At 34.4% G+C, this 23,205-nt stretch overlaps 1 protein-coding gene across 1 annotated transcript; it reads right to left on the reverse strand.

The window, feature by feature from the left end:
- Nucleotides 1-6,633: 6,633 nt before the first annotated feature.
- Nucleotides 6,634-7,089, reverse strand: LOC120148497. Its single transcript, XM_039161599.1, has one exon. The coding sequence runs from the start codon at nucleotides 7,087-7,089 to the stop codon at nucleotides 6,634-6,636; it is 456 nt and encodes a 151-aa protein (XP_039017530.1).
- Nucleotides 7,090-23,205: the final 16,116 nt, after the last annotated feature.

A 23,205-nucleotide genomic window follows, 5' to 3' on the forward strand; every position in this document is an offset into this window, starting at 1 on the left:
CTGACACAATAACGATGTTGAACATGTGGAGGTCTATACATTGTACCCAAAGAGTCCATTGTTGCTTTTATCCCGGCTCCTCGGTCTGAAATAATGCATACTCGTTCCCTGGTGACAACATGTAAACGTAAATTTTTAAGGAAAAAAGCCCAAGACTCAGTGTCTTCTCCTTGAACGAGGGCAAACGCAGTGGGAAGAATATTGTGGTTTCCATCTTGGACCACGCCAATAATAAAACTTGCTTGTATTTCCCATACAAGAAAGTACCATCAATTTGGACAACTGGTTTACAATACTTGACTGCATTAATACACTGAGGGTAAGTCCAAAAGACACGGTAGAATTGGCAGCGATCACGAACCACTCGATCATTCACGTAATGATGTTGAGTTTTGAACTCAACAATTGTCCCGGGTTTGAGTCTTTGCACAACATGAAACCAACTGACAGCTCGTTGTAAGATGAATCTCATTCGCCATGAAGTTTGCAAATGACATTCTGTTTTCCCAACCAAGCTTTTTTATATGAGACGGTGTACCCATATTGTGACTGTATAGCAGAAATCAATACTGCAACAGCTATATGAGAGCTTTGCTTCTTAATGGGCATGATTGCTTGGCAAATAATGTTGGAGTCCAAGTTGGGATGATCCTGGTTTATACCTCTTGCACAACACGTATTAGGACCGTTGTATCTGGTTAGTTCCCATAAGTTGTTCTTCCTCTTCCTCTTTGATACACGAACCATCCATTGACATCCGTTGTCACGTTGGACGCAGTAGCAGACATATTTCTCTGTGTTAGATCGGTCAACTCGGGACTGAACTGAGTTACGAATATTGTAACTCTTTATTGCCATCATTGCTTCCTCCTTCGATGCGAACTCCATTCTAATATGTAAATCACCATCATTAACTGTTGATTGAAGTCCATAGTTGCCAACATCAGGAAGATCCGGAAATTTGGGCTCATATATTGCATCATAATCAACCCCATACATATGTGCAAGAAGTTCGACTGGTGTTGTATTTATCGAAACGTCATCCTCGTCATCATCAGAATGTACGTTAAACTGTGGTGAGTCAGGTTCAACGAATAATCCCGTTTCAGAACCATCTGCACTTGGCTCCCGAAGAGGTTCTTCTAGTGGAGATGATGGTTCCTCCGATAATCTAATGTTGAGGTCAAATAAGTTCCCGCTTGTGTGTCCTCCCCTTGAACTTGAGGCCATTGTATCATATGGGATGTGAATAGACTGTCGTCTCGTTGGCATTTCCATTTGTAAGTCGAAAACATTGGCAGATGAATGTCTACCCCTTGAAGTAGAAGAGATGTTGCCATATGGATTATAGTGAAACCACTTGGGTTGAGATCATAAGCAGTTGCAGATGAATGCCTTCCTACTGAACTTGATGGCATGTCATCTGGTATTGGATCTGCCATTAATGATGTAAATCATTACAAATCAGTTGTGTCGGGCTATCAACTTGATCAGCTTAATATACAATGCCAAAGTGAGAGGAATATGGGAGACCACGAGAAGCACGAACCTCAATAAAAGACGCATACATTTCAATAAGAGATTGTGAACTTCCCATATGAGCATCAACCATCATAGAAACATCATCATCGTTTGAAAGCTGAAATGATGTATACGTGAGCGGAAAAAGTTCAGTATGAAATCTGTACTGAAGTGAAGATAGTCTTCTCCGGCCTGCTACACGAATCTTTAACGAAATTTTTATGATTAACTCCTCAAGAGTGATGTTTCTCTTCAAGGTTAAGGGGGTATAATGATCTGACTCAAAAACAACCCCCTCTTCAGCTTGTTTAATTACTCTATCATACAAAACAACAGCAGAAAAACGACTCATTTTCAGAGAATAGAGGATTGAGATTTTTGAGAAATTTAGAGTTTGAGAATTTCAAAGCTTGTGAACTGAAGTTTGTTTTGAAAGTTTATAATATGTTGCATATAATAGTGCCTATAACCGGGGTACTATTCACATGACGACGCGTTCCCGGGGGCGCGTCTTCCATTATTTTGTCAGAGAATATGTTATCATTACCCTATTATGTCACTTATGTCCCCCGGGAACTATTCATGTCAATACCTATTATTCCTTAGGGGACCGTGAAGGTGCGTTCCCAGGGGCGCACCTTCCATTATTTTGTCAGAGAATATGTTATCATTACCCTATTATGTCACTTATGTCCCCCGGGAACTATTCATGTCAATACCTATTATTCCTTAGGGGACCGTGAAGGCGCGTTCCCGGGGGCGCGCATTCTATTATTTTGTCAGAGAATATGTTATCATTACCCTATTATGTCACTTATGTCCCCCGGGAACTATTTATGTCAATACCTATTATTACTTAGGGGACCGTGAAGGCACGTTCCCGGGGGCGTGCCTTCCATTATTTTGTCAGAGAATATATTATCATTACCCTATTATGTCACTTATATCCCCCGGGAACTATTCATGTCAATACCTATTATTCCTTAAGGGACCGTGAAGGTGCGTTCCCGGGGGCACGTCTTCCATTATTTTGTCAGAGAATATGTTATCATTACCCTATTATGTCACTTATGTCCCCCGGGAACTATTCATGTCAATACCTATTATTCCTTAGGGGACCGTGAAGGCGCATTTCCGGGGGCGCGCCTTCCATTATTTTGTCAGAGAATATGTTATCATTACCCTATTATGTCACTTATGTCCCTCGGGAACTATTCATGTCAATACCTATTATTCCTTAGGGGACCGTGAAGGCGCGTTCCCGGGGGCGACTTCCTGGGGAACTATAGATAGATGGTGAAATCAGGTAAATTATAACCAAAATTTAACTTCTTTTGGAAGTTCAGCAAGTTAAGGATAAAATTATATATATAGATAAATTTATGTTCATAACTTAAATTAAAACGTTATGTGAAGTTTGAATAAATTAGATAAAATGTTATGGATAAATTGAATAAATGTGAAGTGATAAGTTTATTGTGACATTGAAATTGTATGGAATGAGCATCGACATGATTTTACGAATAAATGTGAAGTGATAAGTTGATTTTAATGTATACGTTTTAATATATATGTTAATGATAAAATCATATGTATGGAGAAATTTAATTTCAATTTAAGTACTGTGAACTATAATTGGAATATAACTTTTAATTTCGAATACAATTGAAATATTAACTTGAATTTAATGTTAAATTTTGAATACTATAATTTATATTTTAAATTTAAATTTCGAATAATATTATTTGTATTTTAATTTTAAATTTCGAATACTATAATTTGTATTTTAAAAACATTTATTAAACATTTAATGTTAAATTTGAATAAAAATAACATTGAAAATATTGGCAGTAACAACCATGAAACATTTAAATAACATAACCAAATTACATAAATTTCTGAAATATAACTATTTAAATAATATTAAAATACAACTGGATCACCGATGTCGTCTTCTCGAATGAGTTCCACATGGCGGTGGTTGTCTATTTCGCAGAGAATTTCTTTGTGGAACTTGTTCTTCAGTCTCCTCATCTTCACTATCATCATCATCGGCATTTTCTTCATTTGGCGTAGATGACGCTGAAGGGGCTGTATAAAATAACGACCCTGGAGGAGTACTAGTAACCATCCCACCACTCCCCGGGAACTGTGAAAACTGTGGAAACATTGGCATCGATGTCTGTGATCCAGATGGAGATTGAGGTGTCTGAGGAGAAGCACCACCAGCCAAATAAGATGCATATGAACCATATGCTGGATCATTAAACATAGCCGTATATGCACCTCCATATGGTATAAAACCCTGCGGGCTAGGCATGTAACCTGGCAGGCTAGGAATGTAACCCTGCGGGCTAGGAATGTAACCCTGCAGAGATGACATATGAACTGGTGAACTTGGCATATACCCCTGAGGAGATGGCATCTGAAGTGGAGGGTTGGGCATATACCATTGTGGCATTGGTGGATAAGGATATTGTGGTGGGACTGATGCAGAACCGGTAGCACCTTCTCTCCATCCATACGTCGGAGGACGATGATATTGAGACGGTTGACGTCTTTCTCGGCGCCTAGGAATGCTAACCCCTCGTTCTTCCGCCGAAAATAGAAATGGCTTCACATTTTCATTAAACCAGTCCATATAGTTATCCGTAACCATATGACCAGTTTCAGCGTAATATTGTCAAGGGGCCAACTGTGCATACCGGTTCTCCCAAAGCGCAATCCAATCTCTGTGGCTCACCACCCAGTTAACATCTTTCTTTCCTCGTCTATCTATGTTATGCACGTCGTCTAAATTCCTAGGTGCTCCAGGAATATATTGCGTACAACCATACTGACGGAGCACACGATCAACTGGATGCCACTCAATAATAGCATAACATATAAGAGGTATAACCGATATCTAAACCTCTAATGACTCACCAAGGTGGGGTGGGATGCAAGCCTTCACTTCATCGCTCGCATGAGGTATCCATTGAAACTGAAATATAAATATACAATTCAAATAAATAAAATATTCTAATTATATCTAGCATTTTAAATTAAAATATTAATATTTAAACAGGTGTAAAAACATACCTCAGACCCAGCTTTTGTATCAATAAGTAGACGGATTTCCTCTAACCCAGTAGGTATACTTCTATGGTTCTTTCTTTTCATCGACCACCTATGAAATATAATATAAACTAAATATCACCCTATTTAATTAAAAATATTTAAATCAAAATTTAGTTTGATAATTACCTCAACAATAAGGGGAATACGTATGGTTCATTCACGATTGGGCATAAGAAAGGCATGCGGAACCATGCCCATGATTGCAGAAGCAGGAGACATCCACCGATAGCAGTTTTCTTATAATTCGTCGCCCGACACATTTCTCTAAAGAGAAATGTCAAAACTGCAGCGTCCCAACTATATCTTCCAGCTTCATCAAAATCGATCAGATGCCACAACCACATACAATGCACCTGGTTGCGAGATTTGTCGGGCATCAATATTCCTCCAATTATTCGTAGAATATATGACCGAGCACATGCCTTTGCTTGATCCTCTGAAGCATTTTCATTTAAAACCTCAAAATTAGCTTTCAACCAAGATAAAGCTATTCTACCTCCATTAAACTCTGGCGGAGTAGCTCCAAGATAATCAATGCACATTGACTGCCAATCACCATCCGCCATACCACACATCATATTTCCGTCGACGGGAAGCCCCAGATGCATAGAGACATCCTCCAATGTAATTGTAGCCTCTCCACATGGAAGGTGAAAAGTGTGTGTCTCGGGTCTCCACCTCTCAATCAATACAGAAATTAGGATAGGTTTGAGTTTTTAACCACCAATGATTATTGCAATATATCCGAACCCGACAGAAGCCAAAAATGGCAAAATACGTTCCGTTGTCAGTATACGTGGATTTTTAATAAATGTCTCTAAAATACAATCAATATCCTAAATAATATGCATTATAAAAAATTAAAATCAATATAAATTCATAATAAATTTAAATTAAACATAACAATAAATATTAACATTAATTATAAAAAAATATTACCATATCGCTAAAATGTCTGGAGATATGGTCAACATCCAATCGCAGCAGCATTTCACTTTTCATTATAACTGTAGACAAAAAATAATAATTAGCACAAAAAATAATTAATTAATAAATTTAAATAAATAATAATTATATAAATATTATTTTAATAAAAAATAATATTTATATAATTATATTAATATAAAATATAATATCTATTTAAAAAAAATAACTGAAAAATAAATTTCTTACCACTAATAAGAAATTTAAAACTCAAAGATTTAGAGAATTTGAGTTATATAAGTAAGGAGAAGAAGATTTTGGTGTGAATAATGAGGGGGGGTTGAGGGGGTTTATATAGGAGATGAGGAGGGGTAGTTGGGGAAAAATCGGATGAGCATTTAAGACATTTAATGAAAGGCGCGTCCCCGGGGATGCGCCTTTCACACGTGGCAACTGAATCAACAAATAAAGGTAAAGCGCATCCCCGAGGATGCGCCTTTCACACGTGGCATCCAACTCAGCGTAAAACCAGGTAAAGCGCGTCCCTGGGATGCGTCTTTCGCCACCTCAACCGAAAGGGTGCCACTTCGAAAAATATAGAACAAACGATACTAAAAAGGGAGATATTCGATTAAAGTGTGTCAGGTCAAATCGTAAAAAGAAGAAGAAGCAAACTTTAGTACGCTCACGCATTTGTCAGACGATTACAATCAAGCCTACTAAATTAGCCAACAATGCCTATTTACCTTCTCTCTCTCTCTGGAAAGTTGTTCCATTTTTTCTTGTGTTATAATTAGTCAAATTACTGTCTACTTCTCCCCTCCATTTGGCCATTTTCAACGCTTTTACTATTTTACATTTTATTTTTCTTAAACATAACACCGTCTAAGTTTATTCATTTACAGTGCTTATTCCTAAAGAAGACGCTTACAGGTTTTTTTTTGGATAAATCATCAATTTTCATTACCCAAGTGACCAGTCTGTTACAAGAACATAACTTGCTACAAACAACAGTGTTCTGTTATAGAAGCATTCTACTTACAAGAAGCATTCTACTTACAAGAAGAATTAAGAACAAGAAATATCCCAGTGCTTACAAAGGGAAGAATTAGCAATATCATTTCGATTTATTTTCCTATCCCTCAGTTGAAAGCGAACAACGTCCTTAATGGCAAGGAATAGCTCTTGAACATTTCTGGAGCAACCTTTGAAGATCCTCTTATTTCTTTCTTCCCAGAGAAAGTAGATAAGGGCGTTAAGAGCAAGTTTCATAATCGAAGTTAGCAGTGATTTTCCTTTCCAAGTAGAGCTTGCCCACACAAAGAAATCATCCCAAGAGGTGATAGTAAATTGCAGACCAGAGTGGAAGAAAACCGAATTCCATAATTGTTCTGCCATAGGACATTGGAGGAACAAGTGCTCCCTTGTTTCCAATTGAGCATTGCAGAACACACAATGGCAATCATTGATAAGCTCAATTCGATGGAGTCTTACTTTCGTAGGGAGTCTATCAAGTAGTGTCATCCAAGTGATTAAACTGTGTTTTGGGATGTGAAGAGGGAACCATATTATTTTCTTTCATGGGACTTGAGGTCTCTTATCACGAATAACATCCCAAATGTCAATCACTTTCATTGTACCAGCAAAAAGGATTTGATAAGCTTCATTTCTCAGTTTTAAAAGTCGCCTTAAGCTCCAACTTACAGATGGTCGAATGTCAGCATTCCAGAAATTTGGACCTTTATGATATTTGGAATTCAAAGTTAAAACCACAACCTTCTCAAGAGGATACAAGACTCGCTCCAATAATGTCGTCCAAAATGACATTTCTGTTAAACAAACTTGACCTCCCTTAGGGTTCATAGATTCATTGATAGGTCACCCTTTGATTTGACTCGCATCAGAGAGTTGATGGTCACTGCACAGTTGCTGCTACTGCCCTCTATCACAAATTATGAAGGGTTCTTCTATAGGCAAGGGAGAGTATGTCTTGTCGTATATGTATAGATTCATTTTTGTTTCGGTCAAAAATATTAAATTATTATTATTATTATTATTAATTTATTTATTTATATTTTATGCAGACCCACAAAATAAAACCCAACAGATTATAAATCCAAGCAGCCTATGAAGCAGATGGAGACCCGATCCAGACCCAGTAACCCAAAATCTGACCCAACTTAAAACCCTAAATAGATTAAGGTTTCAACACATCATCTGCCGTGCCACCGTCAGAGTCAATTTGCACAAATCATCCATAGTGACAGATCACCTGCCTCAATAAGACAAAGTCAAGCAAATTAATTATACTACCTAAACTTGTCATTTTCATACCAACCGCAAAGAAAATCCAGATGCAACCATGGAGATTTGGTGAAGAGATCAATGATAAATTAAGGGCATTCGAACATATTGAGAGGGAGAAGGATTCGAATAACAAAAAATAGATTCAAATAGAGAGACTGGGAAAAATCCTTGCAAATAATACACTGTAAACTCTATATTCAAGCAATAACAGACTCAAAAGGGGTATCAATTATTTTTTCCTATTATTTTTACTATTTTAATGCATTTTTTCCTTTGATTTGTTCACTTTAAATCCTTGAATGTTCGATTAGGTTGAGTATAGTTTCTTTTCGGTTCTTTTCAGGTATAGTAATATATATATATATATATTAAAAAAACAACCAATATAGATATACATTTTTATTATTTTCGAATCTAACCTAATTGCCCTCAAATAACAGAAAATAATATAAAAAAAGAATAAATAAAGATGAGTCAAGAGGTTACCTGAGAAGATGAAGGCCATCATCAGAGCATGGTGGCCAAGTTGGTTTTAGTTTTGGTGTGAGGCGCTGTGGAGTAGAAAGAGGAAGAGAAGAGTTGAATGGTTTTTGCTTTTAGGTTAAGTTCACGTGTAAAATAAAAAACCAGAGGAGATATTATGTCTCATGGGTATTTTTGGGTAAATCACCTTAGGTCTCCCACGCCTTGCTATGTTCTTGCATTTTAGTCTTTATTTTTGTTGTTTCTTTAATTTAAATGCTCTATTTGCACTCTTTGAAAATCTGATTTTTTATCACCTCCCAATTTAATTTTAAATTGGTAACCATGATTTATTTTTATTGCATATTGTTCCCTATGTAAATTTTGCTGATAAACATTAATATTAATTATTAATTATTAATTATTAATTATTATTTTTAAAATTAAGATTTATGTGCTAATTTTTATTTTTCGTACACATGACATATATTTTCTTTTGGTTCATTTTAGTCACTAGCTACTATGCAAAGGAAATGCATTTTATGTTTGTAATTCTTGTACTTTTGCTCTAAATGCATTTTAGTTCTGCTTTGGGTTACTTTCATATTATTTTGAGCCTTTTATTTTATTTGCATTATGTTTTTATCCTTTATGCTTGTTTACTTATTAGACCAAATTATCCCTATTTATTTTTATAGATTAATTTCACAATCTATTCGATTTATTAAAAATATATGCACTTCCCTTTTAAAACTTATTGCCCGTTTGTTTTAGTACATGCATGTTTGATTTTCCCATTTGTAATTCATATACTTATTAGACCAAATTATCCCTATTTATATTAATATAGTGTGCACGATACATCTATATATGTGTTAAGATTTCTTTAAATTATTATATTTTATCTTGAATTACGTGTATGATATATGTATATATATATATATATTAACTTTTATTAAAATATGCATGATATATATATAAATGTTTTACGCATTATACCTATATTTTAACTTTTATTAAATCTCTTTGATAATATTTTTAGTATTGTTATCCGAACGTCTTTCAAGAACTGATTTATAGTACGGACGTGGAAAGTATCATTTGATTAAAGTAGTATAATCCGATACGATGTTCGAACGAAATAAGATTTAAAATATATCTAGTTTGTTTTACTAATTAAATCTTTTGTGATTCAAGGCATTTGTATGTAGTAATTTATTTTGTTGTTTGCAAATTGTCGATAATTTATATTCTATTTGCATTTTTTAAAAATCAATGAGGATGAAATTTTCTTTATGAATAAGAAATAGATGAAATAGCCTTCCCGACAAAGGATTACTAATGTCGAGATTTCTTTTCAAATTAAAGAATTTTCTCTAATTAGTTAATTAATTTGAAGTAAATTAATTAATACTCAATAAATGGATCATATATTAACTATATATATATATATATATTCAATTCATGATTTATACCATTTACGATGATATGTAAGCGATACAATACCAATTTTGGGCACTATGGGGTGCTAATCCTTCCCCACGCGTAACCGACTCCCGAACCCGTTTTAATATAATCTTTGGTAAACGCAGACTAGCTTTTGTCTTAAAAATGATTTTTTCTTAAAATGATTTTTTTCTTAAAATTATTTTTAAAAGGCAGTTTTAGGTATTCGACCTACCTAACTCAAAGGTCAAGGTCGATGGCGACTCTTTTCAATTTAATCCAAATTAATCCAAAATCACTGAATTTTCCAAAATTAAAAGTCGTAACTATTTTTTAAAAACAATAAACTATTGTTCCACTTGAAAAACGATTATGACAGTTTGGCGACTTCGTTGGAGACTTTTTTTAGAGAGTCAAGCTGTAAGTTGCTTACACATTGTCATTGTGGTGGAAATTATGAGTTCAAGTCTTTAGTTAACTTATGATTTATTTATTGAAGTTTTTGTTAACTGTTTTATTTTTTATTGTTATACTAACATTTGAATCTTTGTTTTCAGATCTGACCAAGTTTTTGTCGAGTTGTTTCGTTTTCATTTGGAGTCAAAGGGTTGAATTTCCTCCTCACACACATCACGTGCATTGGCATAACATGAGCTCTAAACCTGAGCTTCGTTCCAAATTAGTCGGGGTGAATGCTTTACTCTCGTAAGAATTTATTCTTCGTATGAGTTTTAGCAAATAACCAATGGGATACATACTTTATACCTTCGTAGGGATTTATTCCTCATATGGGTATAAGGTAGTGAATCCTCTCGAATTGAACTCATTCCGCTCGAAACCTGTAATAGGTGAGGATTGAGGGTTTGGCAGCCCAAGGGGGCACCGACATCAAGGACAATTCGAGTATCTTTTTCCTCATAGAGTCGAAACTATGCATATAGTGAACCGTAGAATGGTCACCCTAGATATAGCTATATTGAATCTCTGTCTGTCAGTAGGTACCCAAAATAGGTGTACACAAAGGATGAGCATTTCTAAACCCTTTTCTTTTACTTTAAATTCATATAATATATTTTTCTTTTCGAATAAAAGCATGTGAACTAGATACCATAAGGTTATGATTATTTTCTTGAAATTAATCATTTGGGTAGAAAACATGTCTGAGTATGATTACTATTTAATTAAAGAATGTTCGGGTAGGTATCATGACGGGGTAGGTGTTTTATTCATCTTTGAATAACATTTTTATCTGTATTGATTATCTTACATGTATTAACTAATTTTTTTTCTTTTGTTTGTGTACACTAACTTATTTCTTTTGATTGTGTCATTTTTTATCTTTCTTTGCATTGCATTGCATTGCAACTTCATGACATAATGCAAAAGTGTTGATTCGCAAGGGGATACTCAAGTGGAAATTTTGCATAGAAGATATAAAATTTTCCAATCAAGCAGTCGCATACACAGACATGCACCGAGGGTTAAGAGAAGTCCAGAGTACCAGAATGAGATTTATTAGAAAATTTTGCAACATTTGAGATTGGAAAGCTGATACTTTGATCCAAGAAGTAATCCAACAATTAATTTTTATCTATGATCATCTCATAACTAGTCATCAAGGAGCAACATATTGACTTCAACATCGCTGAAACATTAATGGAGTTAGTTTACAGAGCATTGAAGGGCATCAGTTCCAAATACGAAGATCCAAGACAAAGCAGTGAGCTCAAAGATTGTGTAGCATTTGAGACTGAAATGACGATCCACTGATCCAAGGAGTAATCCAACAATAGATTCTTATATATGATCATTTCATCAAGGAGTAATGCACTTCAGTACCGCCTGGGTATTAACGGAGTTAGGCTACAAAATAATTGATGGGCATTTTCAAGAACGAAGATTTAAGATGAAGCAATCCATTTTAGGCTCAACATCTAAGCGAAGGCATGTCTGTAAAGTGCACTGTGTTAGAATGTGAAAGTTTTTATTTCTGGTGAAAATTATTCTACAATATCCATCTTTGAGATCAACATTTTTGCTTATGCATTTGCATCTTTGTATTTGCATTTGAATTCAGATCTTTGTATAATTATATTTATAGTTTTAATCTTACATCATGCATTTGCATTTTGTTTCAAACTATTTTACATGCATTAAATTATGAAAATATGAGAATAATTCGTAGAGGATTTCATGACAGAATTTTCGAATTCAAATTGGAGTTAACTTGGTCTTTCTAGAGAAAGATAAGAACCATGAATGAGATTTTAGAAAGGGTTGGTAGAATTGAGAAACTTCAAGAGCAACTTATCAAGATTCAACAAGAAATAAATGATCAAGCAAAGAAGTTCCAAGATGAGTCAATGGAGCATATGATCAAATTAATGGACATGGTGAATATTGTGATTCATGGAGAAAAGCCCTTAAAGAATCCAGTTACGAATGAATTGAATGAAAATATGAACGTTGGTGTTGTGACCAAGACAAGAATGACAAATAACCAGGAACTTGTAGAAGAACGTGAGAATCAAATACAACTCCAAAAATCGGTTGAGCTGGCATCAAAGAAAAGAAGCATGGAAGAGGACCAAGTACCATTGAAAATGATAAAAATAGCAATAATGAAAAGAAGATGGCATATCCCATTCCAATTCCAATCTCATATTTAGACTTATTACCCTTTCTCTTTGAAAGTGGTCTTGTAACACCCATTCCTCCTATTACTGATCTGTGTCCAGATTGGCAAGATGTCAAAGATTTATGCAATTATCATACTTGAGATTTCAGTCACTCTACAGAAAATTGCATAATTCTGAGATTAAAAGTCCAAGATCTTATAACTGAAGGGTTGCTATGTTTTGAAGATGAGAATCCTAAGCTCCTCAAAAACTCAAAACTGGTCGAGAAAGTGAAAGAGAAGTTTTTGAATTACTGTCTTTCTTATGATGTTGATCAAGAACCAAACATTCAAAGAAAACATTTTGGTCATCAGTCACAAGGTTTTCAAGAAAGCAAAGTAAACAATTGTAAGGAGACAGTGATGTCAAAGGAAATTCTACCTAAGTTTCCTTCAATTTCGTGCAGCAAGTTATATCCTGAGTTATTCAAAGCCCAACTTATTGCCCCATGTCGGGATAAGCCTTTATTTCCTCCTTACCCAAGATGGTATAATGAGAAAGTTTTTTGTGAATATCATGTTGGAATCCAAGGACACTCCATTGAGAATTACGGTAACTTCAATCGATGAGTTCAAGATCTTTTGGTTCATAAAATCATAGAAGTGGATGTTAACAGTCATTCCATGTTGATCAGACAATTGAGATTCAACCCCCAAAATGAAGTTGAAAGTGTCAAAACAAGTGAAGTTCATACAGCAGAGGACATTAAAAGGGAAAAGAGCAAAACTAAGGAATGTGAAGTATGTATGGAAGATTTAACTCTCGATATTTCTCTGATGCTAAGGAATGAGAAAGAAATGAGAAAGAAATGAGAAAGAAATGAGAAATGAAGAAATGAAAGGAAAGGTAATTCGTGATTGGCCCATAGGTCTAAGAAGGAATGGAGCAGATGTAACCCAGAAGACACCTCAGACACCTATATCAGATTTTCTGAAAATAAGTGAGGCAGGGGGCAATTTAAGGAGTCTGGTTAATACTACCCCAATCGTAGCTGCAATGAGCATTCAGAACCAAGACAAAACTGTCATCACTAAGGAAAGTTGTTCTGGATCTAAAATTGAGCCCAATTTTCAGTCAGAGAAGAAAAAAATAATGATGGAGACTGCTCATGAGGAAATAGAGATTTGTGCATCTGAAAGTTTATCCAAAGAAGTTGACACAAAAGATGATCAAAAAATGGGGGCAAATGAGGACAATGACTTTGGGCCGATTATACACCCAACATTATAGGAGTAATGTGGCATGATAGATAAATAAGTGGAAGTTGTTATCTACCACTATAATACTTTTCATTTTCAACATCTTGTTTGAACTTTTTTTTGTTCCTTTCTCCGCCTTTTGTGTAATAAATAAATTTGTGTTGCTTTTATGGTTATGAGCAAGGAATAACATTTTAATCTTGAAATTTTTTAGTATCATGTAAATTAAATATTTTTTTTAAAATTTTTCAAGAATTATATATCTTTGGCAAGTGGTAAAATTAGACCTTTCATATCCTGTCCAACACCAGAAATACAAATACTTGATCTACTGTTGTCCTTACCAAAACCAAATCCTGACACTACATTTATCTGAGACTTTGAAGTAATGTTTCTACTTGTTTTTGAGACACCAAATCCATATGTTTACTTTTTTGGGTAGAGTTGATTGGTTTATAACGTTCCATCATATACACAACTTCAAAAGTCACACATTTGTTCTTCCAGATACAAAATCATCATACTGGTGAAACCAAAAGACCTCAAAAGTACCAAACTTTCAATTATCCGTAAATCTTACTGCATGAAGAGATGAGATAGGGCATCATAAATCAATTTGTCGAAGAGAATTTCGAGTAATTCGGGCAGGCTCGAAGTAATAAGAAAGATGACAAGGATAGGAGGAAAGTAAAGGTTAATGTTTCTGAAATTAAGTTTCCCATCAGTTGGGTATTCCAGCAACTCTCCCAAGCTGGTATGATTCATCAAGAGTTTAAGCCAACGTCTAATGATTGTGGAGATTATTGTGAATATCACCAGAAAAAGGGTCGTGAAATTCAGTTGTGTCTTGAATTTAGGGGATTGATACAAAAATTGATGGACAATAATGAGATAGAATTCTTCGATAAAGATAAAGGAAAAAGATAAGAGGATGTCTGCACATCAGAAGATTCCAAACCCATGCATAGAACAAGTGAGCATGTGATTATCACTGTAAAACCATTTGTAATGAATCATGTGCCAGTAAAACCAAAAGTGGTTATCACAATCCTTTTACCATTTATGTTTAAGGATACCCGCAAGGTACCTTGGAATTACACTGCCAATATTTCAATGGTAGGAGGACCTGTTTCTTTGGAGAAAATAGAAGAAAAAGATAAAGCACAAGGAATTGATTTGATAACCGAAACAGTGAGTGAAATAGGATTTTTCACAAGAAGTGAGAGGTGTTACTCTCTTGAAACATCAAAAGAAAAGGGAATCTGCACTGGTACCACATAAGGTATTTAATAATGAGCCCTCACTGACAATCAATGAGCCAATAACTGAAACACAAGCACAGGAGTTTTTGAAATTCTTGAAACATAGTGAGTATAGTGTAATAGAGCAGTTACACAAGCAACAAGCACGAGTTTCGATTCTGGATTTGTTGATAAATTTGGAAGTACACCGAAATACTTTGATGATACCTCTTTTTACAAAGGTTTATGTGTATGAAATGATGAACGGCTTTCTTTCATTTATCCCTTCGCAAAAAGAGAAAAATATATCTTGTTGTCCCCATTTGAGCTTGAATGATTTTTCTTCTGATTCAATCCTAAAGAAGTATTACCCTCCACATTGGGGGCAAGGTGAAGAATATCTGCTCACAGGAATAAAGATCGTCAATCCAATTTTATTACGAACTACAAGGTAGATCAAATATGAGGTGCTTGAAGATCAAATACAGTCAAGAATAACAAATGCAAGAGGAAATGAGGTACTCAAAGCAATTAAAGTTTTATACTCGTCTATCAGGGGAAAAAAAGGAAAAACAAAAAAAAAAGAAAAAAAAGAAAAAAAGAAAAGAAAAGAAAAGAAAAAAAGAAAAAGAAAAGAGAAAAGAGAAAAGAAAAGAAGAAATTTTTTTGAAACAAGATGGGTGAATCATTGAGCTTCAAGTTACAAGGTTGATCAAGCGCAATTAGTTCAAAGATTCATATTCACTAAGAAGCACAATAAATGCTAGAGATATAAGAAAATGGAAATGAACCCAAAAATTGGAAGTCTAGAGGGATCCAGAAAAAATGATAAGAGACAAGTAGCAAAGCAGATTCAAGTCAAGCAAGGCAAGATTGAAGGCATCAGAATGAATTGATCCTTGGTTCAATTAACCATAAACATTTGTTTGGGCCTTTTTATCTCTTTCTTTCGTAACCATGAGCCCTGGCCTACGTTATGTACTTGAAAAGGTGACTCGAATATTGAATGGTGTAACAACGACATACGAGACGATTTTAAGCTCTTGATGAAGCACCACAAATCCCAAAGATGTTGCTAAAAGTCTGGAACCAAGAAGTATCACTATGAGATGAGTATAGAAACCATTTCTTCAAGTTGGTGGAAGTTCAAAGAGACATATATGTTGGACCAACCTGAGAGACCTTACTTTACCAAAATCAACCTACACCTTAAACCAATCAATAATTTTGACACTTGTCATAGGACTATGATTTTTAATAATTTAAAAAAATAGTTGATTTATTTGATATTCATTAAATTCATGTTTTATGATTTGATTCAATTGTGAACATGCAATAGGCAATGTTTTACAAAATTCTTTAATTCTTCAATAAAGAAAGGAGAAAAAACATTTTCAAACAGGACAGTCTCAAATGAGAAAGGTTCTTGAAGTAAGTTGAGGATTGTTATGCCTCTATTGTAGAAAAAGAATGAGCGGTGCTAGAATGATGAAGAACATCTTGAGAGCAAGTGGTCTGAAAGATCACAAGGGTTAGAGGAGAGACCTTGTAACACTCTCTTGTGACATTATCAGCAACATGATAAGAAGAAGGATTACCATATTCAAAGGGACACATATTCCAATCCATAGCAAAAAAAAAGGCAAGAATACAACCAGTCAAGCAGAAGATGACCACCTTATTCATAATAGGCACATATCTTAGACTTTTCTGTCAGGAGAATTAACCACTTCTTAAGTTTATGACAACATGAAGAGAACTTTTCAAGTTAGTTAATTGTTGTTCAGTAACACCATAATGAGAGCATTCAAGATAAATAGATTTTGGCACGAATAGAGCCACAATTATCCACAAATGGGGCATTATCAAAGTTGTACCTCGTGGGAATCATAAGATTCAAATTCAATGGACATTGAGAGTAAACCTTTTGACTTGAAGATTAGAGGTCTATATTATCTATGTGGGTCATCTTGAAGGCTCACATCAGCATGAAAAAGACAGAAGTAATCCATGTGAGGCATCTTGAAGGTTCACATTAGCATAAAAAGATAGAAGTAATCCATGTGAGGCATCTTGAAGGTTCACATCAGCATGGAAAAAACATATATTATCCATGTGGGGCATCCTGAAGGCTCACACCAACATGAAAAGGTTGGGATATTTTGAAAGTCCATTTCAACCAGAAATAGAATATTGGTACATTTTAAAGGCTATTACAAACAGAAATGATCCATGTGGGGCATTTTGAAAGCTCATGTTGAAGCATTTTTGAAGGCTCACATCAGCAAGAAATAATTTTGAATGCATTTTGAATGTTCGTATCTAGAAATGTTAGGGGTATGCTGAAAGCTCATATCATCCTGTGTCAAGATCATTGATTTGAGAAAATATTCCCAATGATATAGAAAGATATGAAGAATGAAAATAGTGAAACAGTGATAGTGGAACTGACTATACATAACTGCTTTGTTCATCATACAGTTGTATTATTCTGATAATTATATATTGGCAAGTCAAAGCATCCCACTTGTATTCCTACTGAGCTTTATTCTTAAGTGACATCCTACAAAAGCTCTAAACACTATGATTTAGAAATCTGTGCAAAAACCACAGGAAATGATGAATGTGTTATCAAATGTTTTACGAACCAGTGATTATAGTGCTGAATCAATGTTGCAATCATATGGTATTTCCATTTGTTGATCCGAGATGAAGATTGACTTCTTCAACCCCAAGGTTAGAAGTGAGAAATGATGAAGATTTCTTTCCACAGAAGGGGAGCTGAAATTTTAACAACAAGAAACTAATGGAGCCAACTAAGGTTGAACGATAGGTTGTTGTTAAACATCTCGACATAATATGGTCTGAATGGCTTTGTTCGAGATCCAATTAGATGTGGAGACATGAAACGAATTAGGATAAATCTCCTTGTGATGTGTTTCAAATCAAAACAGACGCTGCTCTCCTAATTAATCTCTGTTGAGTTTAGCATATCTACATCTATATTTTTCAAAGATGATAGATTCTCTTTTCAAAGATGAAAGCTTTATTGGATTTCTACACAAGTCCAGGAGAAGAAAGTTGGTGTTATCCAAGACAAAATGGGGCATCAAAATCATAATTCTGACGATGACAAGAGTTCCACAAATGAAACATTTCTTTTGAGACTTTAATAAAAAAAGAAAACACAAAGATGCAAGTGGATCAGATAGTTCATCAGAAATGCCAGCTTGAAATGACATTTTTACTAAGTGAAGGAAGACCGAGTTCACCACTTTGAAGTCAAATGAAGATTGCATTAACATTTTTTCATTCATAAGAACATCATTTACATATAAGAAAATCATACATCATCATTTGATATATATCCATTGCATTCATAGCATCACATATGTGTATAATTTTGCAGATTCATGCTAAAAGTCAAGTTTTAACTTCAAGACGAAATATACTCGATTCAAAAACAACTTCAAAAGATATTGATGGTTGTTTCTTAACTCAATAGCAAGGAGTTACAATTCAACCAATTTGACCAATTGAAAGATTGAAAGATCTTAGAATCAACTTCACACTGTTTCGAGAGCCAATTCAGAGCATATCTAGTTCAGCTTAACTCAATGACGAGTGGCTATTTTGCAGTTAAAAGCCATATTTCAACTCAACGACGGATGATATTCGACTGAGGAATATACCACATGGCTTTCCTGTGAAGGGGAGTCATCTAAAGATCATCTCACTTGGTCCAGACCCACTAAGGGGAACCACCCGAGGAATATACCACATGGTTTTCCTATGAAGTGGAGTCATCCAAAATTCATCTCACTCGGTTCAGACCCGCTAAGAGGAATCACCTGAGGAGTATACCACATGGTTTTCCCGTGAAGGGGAGTTATCCAAAGATACTCGTTAAGGGGAACCACCTAAAGAATTATGACCTGTCTAGACCCGTGAAGGGGAGTCATTTTTTTCACTTAAAAGAACTATTGGTAGTAAAACTCAAGGCGAGAAGGGTTATCTGTCAACCAAGACCTTCGAGTTCGATTACACTCAGCTCAAATACATATCAAATTTATAGCATAACTCAAGGCGAGAAGAGTTATCTGTCAGCAAGAGACCTTTGAGTTCGATTCACAGCATAGCTCAAGGCGAGAAGGGTCATCTGTCAACACAAACCTTCAAGTTTGATTACATTCAGTTCCAGGACATGTCAAGTTTACAACATAACTCAAGGCGAGAAGGGTTATTTGTCAACAAACATCTTCAAGTTTGATTCCATTCAACTCGATGACATATCAACTACATGGTAGCAACGAGGAACTACTTTCAGGTTAAAGCCGAGGTCTTCAAGTTAAGAAGAAGATCTGGGGCAACCTCTCAGCTCATTGCAACATAGCTTAAGTCGAGAAAAGCTATTTGTCAATGAAGACTTTCGAGTTTGGTTCCATTAAGCTCAATGACATATCAACTGCATGTGGCAACGAAGAACTACTTTTCAGTTGTACTTTAAACCAAGATCTTTAAGCCAAGAAGAAGACCAAGGTTGACTATATCAAACTGATTTCAACTTCACAGCAAAGGATATCATGCTCGATACAACACAAGATTGGATTTCAACTTCACAATGAAAGATATCCAACTCAAAGCCAATTTGGTGAAACAATGCAATAAAAGATTGGATTTCAACTTCACAACGAATGATATCCAACTCAAAGCTCAACTTCACGACGAAGGAGCCACCCACGATTTGAGCTTCACGAAGAAGACTATTGTGCCCAATGAATTGACTTAATGTCATAACAATTTGTCACTCCAGATAACCAGCCGTCATCATCACGTAGGAACCATGTTATCACCTATAGATGACCTGACGTCCTCATCACGTAGGAACCGCGTCATCAATCAACATGATCTCCTCATCACGTAGGAACCGTGTCAAATCCAGATAACCAGCCGTCTTCATCACGTAGGAACCGTGTTATCACCTATAGATGACCTGACGTCCTCATCACGTAGGAACCGTGTCATCACTCGACCTGATCTCCTCATCAAGTAGGAGTCATGTCAACCCCAGATAACCAACTGTCCTCATCACGTAGGAACCGTGTTATCATCTATAGATGGCCTGCAGTCCTCATCACGCAGGAACCGTGTCATCACCCGACTAAATTTCCTCATTATGTAGGAATCGTGTTAATCCTTGATAACCAGAACTCTTCATCACGTATGAGCCGTGTTATCATCATTCCTAAATATGACCAAGAATTCTTCATCACGTATGAATCATGTCATCACTCGACTAGATTTCCTTATTATGTAGGAGTCTTGTCACCCTTAGACGACCAGAACTCTTCAACACGTATGAGCCGTGTCATCTCCCAAATCAAACACTATCAAATTTTCAGAACAAAAAAAAGATTATCAGACAAAAACTTGTTGTTTTTTTCTTCTTTGCCCTATTCTTGTTAACAGAAGAATGTGCAAAGAGGGGCATCTGTAGACACCCATTTTTGTCCGGGCCAAAAATATTAAATTATTATTATTATTATTATTAATTAGTTTATTTATATTTTGTTCATACCCACAAAATAAAACCCAACAAATTATAAATCCAAGCAACCCATGAAGCAGATGGAGACCCGATCCAGACCCAGTAACCCAAAATCTGACCCAACTTAAAACTCTAAATATATTAGGGTTTCAACACATCATCTGTCGTGCCACCGTCAGAGCCAATTTGCACAAATCATCCATAGTGACAGATCACCTGCCTCAATCAAACAAAGTCAAGCAAATTAATTATACTACCTAAACCTGTCATTTTCATACCAACCGCAAAGAAAATCCAGATGCAACCATGGAGATTTGGTGAAGAGATCAATGATAAATTAAGGGCATTCGAACAGATTGAGAGGGAGAAGGATTCGAATAATAAAAAAATAGATTGAAATAGAGAGATTGGGGAAAATCCTTGCAAATAATACATTGTAAACTCTATATTCAAGCAATAACAGACTCAAAAGTGGTATCAATTATTTTTTTCCTATTATTTTTACTATTTTAATGCATTTTTTCTTTGATTTGTTCACTTTAAATCCTTGCATGTTCGATTAGGTTGAGTATAGTTTCTTTTCGGTTCTCTTCAGGTATAGTAATATATATATGTATTAAAAAAACAACCAACATAGATATACATTTTTATTATTTTCGAATCTAACCTAGTTGCCCTCAAATAACAGAAAATAATATAAAAAAAGAATAAATAAAGAGGAGTCAAGAGGTTACCTGAGAAGAGGAAGGCCATCATCGGAGCATGGTGGCCAAGTTGGTTTTAGTTTTGGTGTGAGGCACTGTGGAGTAGAAAGAGGAAGAGAAGAGTTGAATGGTTTTTACTTTTAGGTTAAGTTCACGTGTAAAATAAAAAACCAGAGGAGATATTATGTCTCATGGGTATTTTTGGGTAAATCACCTTAGGTCCCCCACGCCTTGCTATGTTCTTGTATTTTAGTCTTTATTTTTGTTGTTTCTTTAATTTAAATGCTCTATTTGCACTCTTTGAAAATCTGATTTTTTATCACCTCCCTGTTTAATTTTAAATTGGTAACCATGATTTATTTTTATTGCTTATTGCTCCCTATGTAAATTTTGCTGATAAACATTAATATTAACTATTAATTATTAACAATTATTTTTAAAATTAAGATTTATGTGCTAATTTTTATTTTTCGTACACATGACATATATTTTCTTTTGGTTCATTTTAGTCACTAGCTACTATGCAAAGGAAATGCATTTTATGTTTCTAATCCCTGTACTTTTGATCTAAATGCATTTTAGTTCTGCTTTGGGTTACTTTCATATTATTTTGAGCCTTTTATTTTATTTGCATTATGTTTTTATCCTTTATGTTTGTTTACTTATTAGACCAAATTATCCCTATTTATTTTGATAGATTAATTTCACAATCTATTCGATTTATTAAAAATATATGCACTTGCCTTTTAAAACTTATTGTCCGTTTGTTTTAGTACCTGCATGTTTGATTTTCCATTTGCAATTCATATACTTATTAGACCAAAGTTATCCCTATTTATATTAATATAATGTGCACGGTACATCTATATATGTGTTAAGATTTCTTTAAATTGTTATATTTTATCTTGAATTACGTGTATGATATATATATATATATATATATATATATATTAACTTTTATTAAAATATGCATGATATATATATAAATGTTTTACGCATTATACCTATATTTTAACTTTTATTAAATCTCTTTGATAATATTTTTAGTATTGTTATCCGAACGTTTTTAGTATTGTTATCCGAACGTCTTTCAAGAACTGATTTATAGTACGGACGTGGAAAGTATCATTTGATTAAAGTGGTATAATCCGATATGATGTTTGAACGAAATAAGATTTAAAATAGATCTAGTTTGTTTTACTAATTAAATCTTTTGTGATTCAAGGCATTTGTATGTAGTAATTTATTTTGTTGTTTGCAAATTGTCGATAATTTATATTCTATTTGCATTTTTTTTAAATCAATGAGGATGAAATTTTCTTTATGAATAAGAAATAGATGAAATAGCCTTCCCGACAAATGATTGCTAATGTCGAGATTTCTTTTCAAATTAAAGAATTTTCTCTAATTAGTTCATTAATTTGAAGTAAATTAATTAATACTCAATAAATGGATCATATATTAACTATATATATATATATATATATATTAAATTCATGATTTATATCATTTACGATGATATGTAAGCGATACAGTACCAGTTTTTGGTGTTGTGGGTTGTTAATCATTCCACACGCGTAACCGACTCCCGAACCCGTTTTAATATAATCTTTGGTAAACGCAGACTAGCTTTTGTCTTACAAATGATTTTTTCTTAAAATTATTTTTAAAAGACAGTTTTAGGTATTCGACCTACCTAACCCAAAGGTCTATGACGACTCTTTTCAATTTAATCCAAATTAATCCAAAATCACTAGATTTCCAAAATTAAAAGTCGTAACTATTTTTTAAAAACAATAAACTATTGTTCCACCTAAAAAACGGTTATGACAGTATCGGTCATGAGTTACTTTATAGAAATCTCCCCTTTGAATTTTTTGAAAGGTAAAATAAATGTTGCAGTTTCGATGACAATTGACAGCTTATATATTAAAGACTTAGGTAGCGTTTAGTTCGTTATAATACTTTGGAATTAGGGGAAATTAGAATTCAATTCTATCACTTTTTCATATTTGGTTTAAATTTTCAAAGGGAAATTGAAATTTAATTCTATTA

The sequence above is a fragment of the Hibiscus syriacus genome, unplaced genomic scaffold (genome assembly GCF_006381635.1).
Source record: "Hibiscus syriacus cultivar Baekdansim isolate YM2019G1 unplaced genomic scaffold, ASM638163v2 tig00110962_pilon, whole genome shotgun sequence".
NCBI classification, from domain to species: domain Eukaryota; kingdom Viridiplantae; phylum Streptophyta; class Magnoliopsida; order Malvales; family Malvaceae; genus Hibiscus; species Hibiscus syriacus.

What these genes read in the sequence shown, in the direction of transcription:
- LOC120148497 (XM_039161599.1), bottom strand. Translation starts at nt 7,089, where the DNA reads ATGACACTACTTGATAGACTCCCTACGAAAGTAAGACTCCATCGAATT.